Source organism: Oryzias latipes, chromosome 17 (genome assembly GCF_002234675.1).
Source record: "Oryzias latipes chromosome 17, ASM223467v1".
Classification (NCBI taxonomy): domain Eukaryota; kingdom Metazoa; phylum Chordata; class Actinopteri; order Beloniformes; family Adrianichthyidae; genus Oryzias; species Oryzias latipes.
The window spans coordinates 21085344-21099403 of NC_019875.2; the positions used below are offsets into that span (position 1 = coordinate 21085344).

The window sequence follows — 14060 nt, forward strand, 5'->3', positions numbered from 1 at the left end:
AAACGTATTTTGGTCTTGTTAAGAGTGTGGGAAATATCAATAAAAGTAGTATAAAATATGAATTCCAATTTCGGGACATTGTTTGCAGGTGCAGTATCTCAGACTAAAGATGTTTATTAATTATTTCATAAATAGTTTTTTATAGAATCCTAAAACTCATTAAAAAGCAGTTGCTTTTCTTTTTTAAATCTTTTAAATGAGTGTAAAATGTTCAAATGAGAAAAAAAAAGATACAACAAAAGTTTGTACAAGGGTATTTTTTAAGGATTTTATTAAATCAAAATATATAATTACATGGAAATATTTTAAGAGTATTTGTACACATATTTAAACTTGGTTATCTTGCAAGAAATACAAGGAATGTAAATATATCCTGGATCGATTTTAGGTCAGTGAATCAATATCGACTAGGAATCAGGTCGGCAACTACAAATTACAAAATCAATCGTTGTTAAAATGAATCATTATACCCCTATTTTTTTACCATTAAAAGTAACTGCTTAATGAAATATTGATCTTCCAAACTATGTAGGTGAAAAACATAGATTTTTTCTCAATCTGTTCAGCAGACAGGATTTATCGGTATACCCCTCTGTGGTATGTGAGGTGTCTTCCTGGTAACCATCTGGATGCAGTCTATGATTGGACACACAGTGAGGCACAAAGTGCAACCTGTGCAGCTGTCAGTCACAAAAGGAAGGTGGGTCTCTGGGTCGAACTGTATAGCCTGAATGACAGAAGAAAGCCATGTTTCAGGATAGAATATGATGGTGAATAAAAAAGGTAACAAAGAAGAAAGATGGACAGACCTGGTATCCAGAGTCATTGCAGGTCATATAACATTTACCACAGTTGATGCACATATCTTCATCTATCAAAGCCTGGACCTGAGAAAACACGGCAGGTTCACAGATTTGTCACTTTTTGTGTAAAATTCAAGAAACTTAAAAACTCTTGCAAAAAAATGAAAGCAATATTGTATCACAATGTATCACAGTACTCTTGTGATACATTGGCTATAACAGAAAGTTAACATTTACCTGCTCCATGTTGTCAAGTTCCTGGTATGCTCCAATGTGGCGTAATGCTCTGGCTATCACATCCTAGAAACACACACAAAAGCCCCACTTATTTCTCAGAAAAACGAGCAAATAGTTCCTGTAGAGGCGTGAGAGTGCTGCACACCTTGACTGCAGGAACAGGCTTTGGGGGGGTGTTGATTCTGCTGATGTTGGGCTGCTTTACATCTGTTTCACCAGCATCTCTGAGCTTTTTCTTGTACTTTGCAATAGCTTCGGTCTTTTGCTGGAGGTATGGGCCAAAGCTGGGGAGTCCCTACACACAAACAGTCGCAAATGAGAAACTAAAACTTTTTCAAACTTTGAGAAATAGGAATGGAAAAAAAAAGCACAAAATGAGTAGTCAACTTTTTAGAGTGTCAATAATTAGTCTAATCAAACATCATCAAACTTATCACTGTGTTGACAAAATTACAAGGTGGTACCTTGCCAACTAGCTCTTGTACTTTGGGAACAGATTTTCCTTTCTGATGCTTCTGAGTTGGAGGAGACTGACCATCCCAGTCCTTCAGTTCCAGGCTCTTCAGGTACAACAAGGCCTTCAGCCCTGAAAATAGACCAATATTTTCAGCAACAGCAGCCTGAACAAAAAGCTGCAGAAATACAGTACTAGCAATGAATGAACATACCCAAACAGTAATCTTCAATCACTGTGAAGTCCTGGTTCTGGATTGCACTGCAAACCTTTGAAATCAGATAAATAGGATTGAATTAAGAACATCAGAGGACTAACTACTACACTGTAAGAATTTCCCTTTCATTGGTAGGTAAGCATGTGTGTTTAAAAATACTTTCAATCATCAAAATAAAAGTTTATTTTAGCATCCAAACTACACAGAGCACTATAAAGAAAAATCAAAAGGTTGACTGAATGGAGAATGTTGGTTTGTTTCTTTTGACCAAATTTATTCACAACATATTCCACTAAAGCCAAACCATCAACAATTCTTAGTGGCAGCACCTAGTCATACCGTTTACATGTCTGTACATGTGCTGACAGTTATTCGCACGTGATAACAAGTTAGCAAAGTAATAAACAGAAGCTCTATGGTCACCTGCAGCACAGACGCCCCTGCATGAAGAAACTGCAGCCCAGTTTCTGCAGAGTCAATCCCTCCGGTGGCCAGAATAGGGAAACCTGGGATTGCTTTAGCAATGGCTGACACTGCTTTGAGAGCGATCGGTCTAATGGCATTACCTGCACACAAGTTTAAATATGTAGTTTACTGTGCAACCAACTCAGAAACAGTTTTTTTTTTTTTAAATTTAATCAAGGTGTGTACACATAAACTCCAAAATGGGACATACGGGTATATTAAAAATAAAATGATGGTCATAAGTTTGTGGACACCACTGGATTCTGTATATCAATTCTATTGTTTGTATTAGTAGTAAATGCTTAGCTAGTTAATGATTATACATTTTTTAAAGAAATGGTTCTATATCAACTAAATGGACACAGATTAAATATTTGCAAAGGTACTGCTGAAATAAATTAAAACATCAGCAGCACTAAAACGTTTTCAAAACAAATTAATAAAAAATCCTATCTATAGTTAGTTAATTTTTCGGAGCCTTTAGATTTGACTTTATGTAAAAATATAAAATAATTGTGTGTCAGCAATATGAAAATAAAGTAAAAGATTGTGGGCAGGACTATTGATACTAGACTAGAGCCATTGGCTTTAAATAACTTTTATTTATTTATTAATTCTGTCTATTTAATAATTTATATACTTTTTTTTAAAACGCTTCTGAATTGTTGGTTGGTTAAGTGCATTATGAACAACAACCAGAGTCTTAGCCTTGAATTGTTTTACATTCGGGAGTGTGTGTGTGGCGCTCTGATGGACAGATGATCTGCCTTTGCTCTAAGGTAGATGGGAAAGCTCCAGCGACCCCTGTGACCTTGCACAGGACAAAGTGGGTTTCGATGGGTGGAATCGAGTTGTTTAACTGCTCCTTTTTGTCTTAAAATCTTGCATCATAGCATGAATGCATCTTTTATTTATAAGTTGTTATATTTATTATATAAAACACACCAGCATGTTTACAAGAAAGATAACTCTTAGCAATGTATCACGCTTCACATACACTTTAATTAAATAATATTCAACAATGTGTTTTAATTCTTCCTTTGGGTTGAATTCTTACCCGACACCCCTCCATATGTGGTGCGCTTGGCTGCACCAACACCCGGCCAGGGAGAGCTGTCAGCCTTCAGTCCCATCAAGCCTGAGACCGTGTTGGTGGCCGTGACTCCATCTGCGCCGCCTAAAACACAAACAACTCCTGTTATGTCTGCGAGATGTTCCAGGTTGAACACAAACATTTTCCACCAGCATTTTAAATTTAGTGGAAGTAAAATGTCGTCACCTTCATGGGCAGCTTTGGCGATGTCAACAATATTGGTCACATTTGGTGTCAGTTTGGCAAAAAACGGAATGGAAACCGCAGCTCGCACCCACCGGCATATGTTTCGCACCAACACAGGGTCCTGAGGCAGCAAAAATCCACTCAAAGAAGGATTTGTGTAATATTTGTACAAAAGTCTGAGCGGTTTGAGGAGAACGTTTACCTGACCACAGGCCAACCCCATGCCCCTCTCCCCCATCCCATGGGGACACGACAGGTTCAGCTCCAGAGCATCTGCTCCTGAGGCCTAAAAACATCTCTGATGTTAAAGTTGTACTTGCCAAAGAATAATTACTTTCTTTTACGTGTTATAGCTAAGGTTCTGGTATGATGAGTCCTACCTCTGCCATCTTTGCCAGGACTGTCCAGTCATCCTTGTTGTAAGCACACATAATACTGGAGATCACCACCTGATATAAAAAGAGGAAAATGTTTTAGTTTTAAACATAATGCTGGGTTTCTAACATGCACAAAACAAAGTAATGATTATTATAAGTGTTCAGTGGTTTGTGCCTATGAGCAAACATCCAAGAGCACAAAACTTTATTTAAACAGGCTAAATAATGTAATTAAGTTTGCGAAGGTTTAAAAATGTTTGGTTAAAGAATGTGTGAACTACTGCTGGGATTATGATTTAGATGGAATTAGATTAAACTAAAAATAAAAAGATATGAAAAAAATGTTTTAGAACAATTTAACACAAAAACAAAAGGAATGTTTTTACAAAGAAATGTATTCATTACTGGTAAATAACTAACTTTAATGATAATTATTTTATGGTATAGTCTACGTACATTTTTAGGGAAGTCTTTCTTGAGTTCTGCGACAGACTGACACCAGTATGCTGCAGTTTTCTCACTGATGAGCTCAATGTTGAGGAAGGAGCCCAGACCTGGTCCATACAGAGGACCTGAGGTGGTTCCACGTACGATTCGAGGAGACACGTTTGTCACCAGGTCCTTCAGAAACACGTTTAAAGGGACTGTTTAAGTGCTTAAAATAATGGAATTTGTTTTGTTAGTATAAGATGTTTGGTTGTATTTGGATGGTTTACTCTACCTTATCCAGTCCAAATGTCTTGGTCAGAGCGAAGCCCCAACCTTGTTCGAAAGCTCTTCTAATCATAGCCGTGCTGGTGGTTGGAGGAGCAGAAGCAAGGCCGAACGGATTTGGGAATTTTATCCCACACATCTCAACACTGATGTCCACCTGGTCTATTGCACTGTAGAACAACGGCAGCTTTGGGGCTGTTTCTACTGTCTGTCCATAAAGAGACTGGGGAAAACAGCAGAAATGAGGCATTTGATTCTATTAAGTCAATACATTTGTGTTTTTATAACATAACTATCTTGCAGCACAATTCAATAACATAGGTTAAGCAAATGTAATAGGCAAACTAAGTTTTTAAGGATTAAAACAATAATATTAAATGAGAAATATTTGCCCATTGCTGAGTTGAAATTATGCACTTGATAGAAGCCAACAAGGTTTTTACCTGTATGTATCTGTGGATGTGCCACGAGGCTTGTTTGCCATCGTTCACAGACTCCACAGTGGTGTTTGCCAAACCTGCAACGTCTCCGCCTGCAAACACCCATGGCTCACTGGTCTGCATGGTCTCAGTGTTCACTTCTGGAGTCCCCCAGTGAGACAGCTTCACAGGAGCCATGGCTTCAGTCACTGCGCAGATGCAGGGCAACAACAATCCGTTTTGGAATGGAACACTTGAACTGAAAAGCATGTTCTCTGGTGTTCCCAGTCCCATCAACTTTTGATCTATTGTAAAAGTGTTCCAACTGGTCTGTTAGTTATGTTATGTTGTTTATAGCCAAAATTAAAAAACCTCTGTCGTTTTCTAGGACATAGTTCAATCAGAGACATAGAGGACATAGGACACAAAGCGGCAGGAGTTTATTTGAATTTGCCTCTCAGTTCTGGGTTGGACTTTTAGTCCCATCCCCATCCCCATTGCTGAGAGTACTCTGTTTACAGTCTCTCCCATTAGCTTACTCCCACCCCCAACCTAACATTACTGGTGCAACAAAAATGGCGATCAATATTGGAGCTATCCAGCTGTACAGTTCTGAGCCAGATGGCAGCTCAGATGGGAAAAACAGAGACGTACATGGATCTAGTTGTCTACAAGTAGATGAGTTTAAATAGAGTGGAGCAGGAAACCTGTGGCCCATCCAGTGTATCTTCTTCGTCACGCTTACGCTCTGTGTCCAATAGTATTTTTTTCCCCGTCTGATCCTGATTTACAGTTTGAATAAAAAAATACAAAGAAATGCAATTTCGAAACCTAATTTTCTAAATATGGTAAATATAGCTCTTAGCTACTTTCACAGAGGGCCCAAAGCAGTTTAGTCACAGTTCCATTCACCCATACACACACATTCACACACTGCTGTCTAAAACTGGTGCCAACTTATAACCACCAGGAGCAATGTGGGGTTAAGTGTCTTGTCAAGGGACACTTTGACACCTGGGCAGGCAGGGCAGGAACTGAACCCGCAATCTTCCGATTAGAGGTCGACGACTCGACCTTTTACGGCCTCCATCATCAGGATATTGCCACATGAACATGTTATAAACACCAAAAACCTCTTATTCATCTGAGTGGGTCTTTAAATACACCACTTTTTTTTCAGTTAGAAATGGTGGAGCTTCTTAGTTTGAGTTCAAAAGGACTGGAAAAGTTGTTTCCGTACCTTTTGGATCGTTCAGAATTGACCCAAAAGCGCTAATGATGTAATCAGCCTTCAGCTTAACAACTTGCTCTTCATCCTCCACCCAGTCCCCTTCCTCCGTCTGCTCAGTGCGGCAGAACTGTAACCCGGCAACCCTTCCATTCTTCATGATGACTTCACGAGGAGACAGGAAAGGCAGGAACTCGCACTTCTCCTCCTTCGCCAGCTCCATCTGATTAAAACAGGGCAGCATGTGCATTTGTCTATCTTCCCAATACATTCAGACATGTGTAAAGTCCCTCTGTACCTCCTCAGGAACTGCTCTGATGTTGGTGAATCCTTTCCTGAAGCAGACATACACCCTTCTGGCTCCACAGCGAAGAGCTGAGGTGGCACAATCAAACGCAGTGTCACCGGCCCCTAAAACAATCACCGCTCCTCTCAACTCCGGCAGAGCAGAGCGGCACTGGCACATGCCTGGTGGGACAGAAGCACACAGTGATGCAGAACTGCCTCTGGATAAACTTACAAATGTGCCTCTCAGGACAAATCAAACCCAGAAACCTAAATGTCTTCCTTTAAAATTCATAATCTGGATCCATTTGACTGAATTTTGAATTTCAGAAATGCAGCTGATCTGGCATTGTAGTAGCCTTTGAAGACATTCCTCTCAAAAAGTAAAAGAAAAATTTCAAATCATCATAGTGTTTTAATGGGCCCAATGAGATAACACACTTAGTTTTAGTTCCATCATGTCTCCAGCACGTTTTCTCCTCCTTATAATCTTTGTTTAAGCCTGGTTTTTCTGAAGTTCTCTTCTTTACAAGAAAACATCTCCTCCTTTCGCGGGCATTACTGAGACTGCTTAGAAGATCAGCATAGATGCAGTTCTTCAGATGGGATTAATAAAAGGGACGCGGTAACAAGGAGGTATCCTCCTAAAGTTGTTAATTTGCTTTTCACGCCTCAAGATTGAATATGAAAAAATTGATGGATTAAACTCTACATGTATCTGATTTAAAATGCTCTTTTTTTCATAAAATGAGTGTGTTTACTTTTTCATGTTTACTTATTATGTTGAAAAAAAATATGTCTCAAAGAATGAATTTTGTTATGAACTGGACTATAAAGTCCAAACTGAGCTGGAAGCTCCTCTCACCTTTCTTGCTTGCAGAAGCCACCAAAGGAAGGAAGTCTTTGGAAGTGAAGAAGCCTTGATCCCCAGTTAAACCCTGAAAGATTTTTGCTCTGTTGGCCTGGGGGAGACCTAGATTCGCAGAAACACTCATTCACATTTACACACCACATATGATGAATGAAAGATGACTGCAGCCTATCAAAGGACTCTCACCAATTCCAATGAAAACAGCTTTAAATCCCTCCTTCTTCAGCGATGTCAGAGTCATTCCATTCACTCCTAAACCTTTCTCGCAAACTACCTGCAGATTAACAGGGCTGTTAATAGAAAACCTGTGAAAATTTTAAGCATACAAGATGTCAAAATTAATACCTTGACTCCCAGATCCTTCATTAACTCTATTTCAAACTGGACTACCTCATAAGGAAGACGAAACTGAGGGATTTCTGAAGTGCTGTGCAGGAAGAGGACATCATTTCTGAGTATTAGATTTATGTCTTTTCTTTTCTCATGCTTTTTTTGAGATTCTGCAATTGATGGTACCTGAGCCCTCCGATGTACTGCTGTTTCTCAAAAATAGTGATGTTGTCATAGCCAAGGCGAGCTAGGAAAGAAGCACAGCTGATCGATGCTGGGCCACAGCCAATCATAGCAACAGGTGAGTGATACGATTCTGGCATTTCATTGGGTGGTGGGAGTTCAGGACTCCTGATCTGAGGGATTCCCATTTGACTGAATACCTGTAAAAAACGACAGCTGTTATTTAATCTACATAATTAATGCATTGTTCTGTAGATATGAGGTATAATTTTTATTTTAGGTGTAGGAGATTTTTGTTTAACAATCCAAAACAAGCAGCAGTAAAGAATTACAGCTTTTGATTGAGGTGGGAACAAGAATAATCCCCAACTTTAGCTTAAAGGAGACATGAAGGTGATGTTAATATTTAATGTTGTACCTCAGTGGCAAACTGCTGCAGTCCTCCGATGTTTATGGGTCCTTCCTCTGAAGCATAGAGGTTGCAGCCCCCGACACACAGCTCGGATGTGGGACAAACCATCCCACAGGTCAAACCCAGAGGATTGTCAGACAGAATGACTCGTGCTGCCCCATAGTAATTCTGTTGCATGAAGAAAAACACGTTTATTGAAAGAGAAATCCTACGGAGTACTTTTTAAAGACAAAGACAAGGGTTCCCAGTGGTCTTTTAATAATGATTATGCCATTTTTAGGCATAAAATTTTTAGGCAAATAAAAAAACGTATTTTCTGGGACATAGTTTTTGCAGAATGGCAGTAGTAAAAATTCACCTCTACATAAAGACTGTTGGCGCAGGGTTATCCTGCCCCTACTTCCCAACATCCATCTGTTTACATGCTCCACCGCTAGCTTACAGCCCCTCACAGTGGACTGATTGCATTAACCTATGTTGTGTTTAGACTCAGTCATATCTCTTACAGTTTTTCAATCAGCTGTGAAAACTGAATTCACGTGGAACCTACCTTTTGCCCCTTTTGAGCCCATGCACACTTCTAATCCATGCCCCCCCTCTGCTAACCTATGTGGGGTCCCTAAACACATGTTCATACTAGCGTCACAGTGTGTTTTCTGTACTGGACCTTGTTGGCGATGCTTGTTATAAAAGCTTTGATGTCCAGGTTGGTCGGACAGCTCTTCTGACAGGGAGCATCGGCACATTTCAGACACCTGAACACAGATTTCATTACATTTGTTTAAATATTAACCTGACAGTGGTTGGTACAAGTTTGTTTGGCTAAAATGTGTTTAACCTCTTTTTTTGGCAGCACTAGTCAAACAAACAAAAATGAACATACAGTGTAAGACATTCTAGGGGGCTGAAAAACTTTCAGGAAATACAAAAACAATGTTGTGCTGTTTATAAGTATGTGTTGTGTCCAAGTGAAATTACAAATGACAAATTCTGGTAAGAAAAATCAAAAGATTGATAAAATTGTACCTGTACGCTTCTCGTAGAGCTCCCCTCTCACTCAGTGTTGTGTGCTTAATGTCATCAAAGTTGTTCTCCAACTTTACACAGAACTGAAAAAGCAGAAAAAGATAAAGAAGTGAGGCTCAACTTCAACACACTCCTTTGAACTATTGTGTGTGTCTCACATCACAATTCTTTTCAGGGTTTCTCTTCCAGTGTTTCTTTTCCTTCTTCTTGCTGGCTGTAGATGTGATCTGTGCGTGTGTCTTTACTCTGGGATTGAGAGCCAGAATACTCTGAAAAGAAAAACAGCATGATCCAATAAAAGCAAAATACTCTAAATGGAAATAGTAATTATTCTTTAAATAACTTACAGGGAAAGACTTATACAAGTGGCCAGAATGTACCATCAAGTGCAACTCAATGGTTATTTTAACCTGTCATTCAGATTAAAGGTGATTGATTTTGTATTTATTCCCCAGGATTTCAACGCTACTTTTGTTTAACGCAAGAAAATATTCTTAACAATATCTTTTCCAAAATTTGACAGAGCAAAAAATATAACAAAACTAAAAATGTAACTTCAGCCCTTCTTGGCTTCTGCATGTGGTTTTGAAACAGACTCCAATTTTTCTTTGCAGAAATGTAACAAGAAAGAAAAAAATGAACTCCACAATAGTAAATTCCCTTTCATCACTCATAAACAATGCTTCACTTTAGTAGAGTCCAACCCCTGTTGGTCATACAGGGAAATTAATATTTTAATAATAGTACTTTTTTGTATTTATTTGCCCTACATCAGCTAAGATGATTACTTTTAGTAAAACATTGCCAAAAACTAACTATGCTGGTAAAACCAAAGTAGAAGCAAGTTACTTACAGGTTATACAGAAAAACCTTTTTCCAGCTGTTTTCTTCAATATGATCTAAACATCCTAAACCCCCAACCAAATTTTTGAGATGTTATTGTCAAATGCTGTAATAGGAATAGGAGAAATTTGCTGTTCAGACTTTTGAACATTCCTGGAAATCTGGCATTTTGAATGATTGGTTTCAAAGTGATACGATAACAGCAAGATGATAATCTTAGGCTTACTGACATTTTACACATGACAGCTAAAACATTAAAATTAAATGTCACGAAGGCGAGTCCTTAATACAAAATTATTTATCCAATTAGATCAAGAGTATTTAAAACAAAACAGCATGTTAGAGCAGAGTCGTGGTAACTCTGGCCTGTATAAAATGTAAACCTTACATAAAATGTGTCTAATTTCTGGTCAATTTACTAATTTATTTGAGATGAGACAGTCTTATAATAGACTTAAGGGACGAAAGACTTAAGGGACGAAATGACAAAGGTTGCTGTGTCTCATATCCAGTTTGGATAGACTTTGATAAGCATGATGCTTCAGCTCTGTCCCTTTTGGTCAATGTTGGTTACTGTTTAAAAGTAGTTTAAAAATGTAACGCTTGAAGAACTTCCAAGCTTCAAACTTCACTCACAAATGTGATTCTGACAAAAATCCTGATAGATTATACAGATTTAGATTTTTTTCTAATGCTGTTCTCAATACAGAAAATAAGTCATTTGTAATTTTTTTTGTAAATAATTGTTTTCTGCCCCTAGTCTGGATAATGTACACTTTGCCACATGAGTTTTTCAACCCCCATTCTGTTGCTAAACATTTACTACATGCTCAGAATCTCTTGCAAAGGGAGACTCCCCCTTTCCACGAGAACACCGTGTCCCCCCCTTTCAGCCACGTGCCACTGATCCTCATCGAGTGCATAATGCACATGTCTGGTTGAGTAATGCTTTAAACATTTTGAATTCAACTAATTTCACCCATGAGCAAAGTTAAGGCTTTTAAACTGTGATAACTGGCCACTTAAAGAGAAAAAATTGTAAAAAAAAAGCAAAGGTCCAATGTCTGGATTTTCTTTTACCCAAGTGTATGACTTTACTTTAGAATCTGGTGATGCTTATAATGAAAAATGTCACAGCTGAAGCCTGGCAAAGGTGGAAAGTCTATTCTGAGTTCTGCTGCATTTAATATTTTTTTATTCCAAATTCTCACTTCCAGGACTCTGCAGGGACATTGCTTATGTCCTTTGGGCCTCAGTTTGGGTTTTTCACTTGCACGGCTTAAAAGATTTCACAAATTCAATTTTGTCATTTTCCAGAAGTTTTTACATCTCTGTAGAATGCATATTCATGTAAACTTTTTCAGATGTTTTTATTTTTATATTCCTTTTTGCATTAATGCAACGGTTGCAATTTTCCTGCAAAATTGTGCAAGATGGACTTCCTTCCTGCTGCCCTGTTAAAGTTTTTGCAGCCATTAAATCTGCTTCAATGAAAAGGAAATGTTTCCATCTAGCTTGTAGATCACAGCTTCATTTTTCTTTATTTGGAGCATTCACTTAATTATTAATTAATCAAATAAAAAATTAAAAAATCAAGAATTAATCAAAATTTTAAAAAGGTGACAACTCTGAACCTCTACTCCGGAAAGTGTGCCTCCATTCTCAAGGTTATATTTTAAAACTATTAAATGCATGGCGTTTTTACTCTGTAATGGCTTTAAACTTCCTAAAAACACTTGGTTTTCCAGAACATAATTGTGAAATGACTTAAAAAAGGCAAATTTCACAATCTGTTTTTCTGAAAAAAGCCATACAACTAAATTGACCTCATAGTATTTTAGTGGATGTGATTGGAAAAGTAAATTAAGACAAAAGTCTAAATCTCTGTGTCTTTAAATGATTCTGGTTTTGATTTTCCATCCAAATCAACCAGTAAATATAAACAGAACATTTTAAGCTTTTAAGTTGTTTGATCAGAATACTAGAGTGAGACTCCGGTAGCTTCTTTAGCAAGCACAATTTACCTCAATGTCTGGAAGATCTTTACTCAGCATGTTTCTGCCTCGATCAGCAACAAAAAGGTTTTTTTTTATATAGTGAAGGAGATCCCAGCAGGTTTTTCTGGATTAGATGCGTCCGAAGCACTGTCCGGGACAGCTCTGATCCCAGGAGCTCCAAAAAGTGACTGTCTCAGTTGCTTGCCCTCTTCCCTCTCTTGCAGGAAAGGTCAGACAACGTCACCAACTTTGCTTCCTTCCAAATGCCCGCTGGCTGATAGGTGGACAGTGGGCATGTTTCCAAGTAGGCTGGACTTGACCTTTGATATGGGAAAGAGTTAACATTGTAATCTTTTGAGTTCAAAATCCACCTCTGATAGGGGGTTGAGGCCTCTTGGCATTTTTTTCACCGTGTACAGGATTGTTAATCATTTTCTGCCTCAAGTGAACTTGTTTTCTGGTTGTATAGGCTTAAACATTCTGATAATAACTTAGTGTATTACTTTATGATTTAAGCAATGCATGACCCATTTGTAAAGGCAGACATTTCAGAACTGAACCTACAATGAAGAGGACGGGAGCACGATTCTGCCAAATGTGTCCCTTCTGCCACTGCTGCGCTGAATAAGATGAGACTTGAGGCAACTCCCACGTGTTTATGCTGCTTTGTTATGTTGTGTAATTTATACTTTATGTGGGGCACACAAAAAAACAATGTCACAAATGGAACAACATACACTATCTGATGCTAAAAATGTAGACAAATATGAAACACCTTTCTCAGTCAAAGCCAATGTGATCTGTTAAAGTCAAAGCCATGTGTTCAGGTGCTTTCAGGTGTCAGTTTTTGGGTTGCTTGTACGTCAATCAATAATGCAGGACCCCCCCCCCCCCTCCTCAATTTGCAATTAAAGACAATGTTAGTGGAATTAATATCTGCATATAACTGAGGACACATAAGAGAATACACACAGGTAAAGAGGTAGAACTCAAGCACATTGGTTTCCCTTCTATTTTTATCAAGTGTGCTTCATAATTATTATAATAGACATATGTCTCGTCACCTCAAATCCATTGTTATAGTCACAGCCTAAAACCTGGACGTACTTTACTTTTAAGGTTTAGCCCATTTGTGGAACTGAATTGGTCCCTGTGCTTGATTTATGATTGACACTTTTGAGTCCCTTAAAAATTAGATAAGACTGAGCTGCTGTTTCAGTTGTTGGAAGAAGCATTTGGATGCATGTTTTGTGTACACAATGTCATTAGCAACTACAAATGTGTTTTAAAAAAAAGGTTATTTTTAATTGCCATGTTTACTTTTGTTTTACTATATTGGCATTAAGTGACTGTAATACCACAAATACGTCATCAAATGTTTCCAACAAATCTACCAAGTAGATAAAGTGCAAAACATCCAAAACCCTTCATTTTTAAGAATATTTTTGTGCATTTTGCGTGTTCAAAGTACGTTTTTCAGCTTCAAAAGCACAAAGATGTGCAGCTTGACATATCAAATCATTGTGAGGACTTGGCTTATCATTAGGCACACTCTTATGCTAGAGTATGGGTCTGGGGGAGTTGCTTAGCAACAAGGCAGCAGGTGGTGCCCAGCGCTGCATGGCCTCCTAATTGGGCACCGTGCTGTGCGTTATCCTGTTGCATTATGAGTTTAATAAAGATTTAATGGTTGATGAGTAGCAGAAAACATCTGCAGCTTAGGTTCTTTATACTTTAGTTTTGCTCACAGGCAGAAATGTGTAGCAATGCATCATCCCAGTTATATTACTTTACTCCTATAAGTAACTTTACTGAACCCCTACAAGATCTACAATAGTCCACTCTTTTATTTTAATACTTTTCTCTACAAATAAGTGATATTATTAATATTTTGAACATTTGTTAGTAGGACAACCCTAA

The 14060-nt window shown here is 38.2% G+C and overlaps 1 protein-coding gene across 1 annotated transcript; it reads right to left on the reverse strand.

Annotated features, from left to right (window-relative positions):
• Nucleotides 1-259: 259 nt before the first annotated feature.
• dpyd (dihydropyrimidine dehydrogenase) lies at nucleotides 260-12371 on the reverse strand. Its single transcript, XM_004079150.4, has 25 exons — nucleotides 12168-12371; nucleotides 9459-9569; nucleotides 9301-9383; nucleotides 8942-9029; nucleotides 8281-8442; nucleotides 7866-8062; nucleotides 7695-7776; nucleotides 7536-7623; nucleotides 7344-7451; nucleotides 6492-6661; nucleotides 6206-6416; nucleotides 4990-5174; nucleotides 4554-4769; nucleotides 4289-4453; nucleotides 3836-3904; nucleotides 3658-3741; nucleotides 3456-3576; nucleotides 3234-3353; nucleotides 2135-2277; nucleotides 1709-1763; nucleotides 1505-1626; nucleotides 1186-1335; nucleotides 1041-1103; nucleotides 810-887; nucleotides 260-727 (listed from the first exon to the last, which is right to left on the reverse strand). The coding sequence occupies exons 1-25, from the start codon at nucleotides 12195-12197 to the stop codon at nucleotides 563-565; spliced, it is 3066 nt and encodes a 1021-aa protein (XP_004079198.1). The 5' UTR covers nucleotides 12198-12371; the 3' UTR covers nucleotides 260-562.
• Between the last annotated feature and the right edge of the window lie 1689 nt (nucleotides 12372-14060).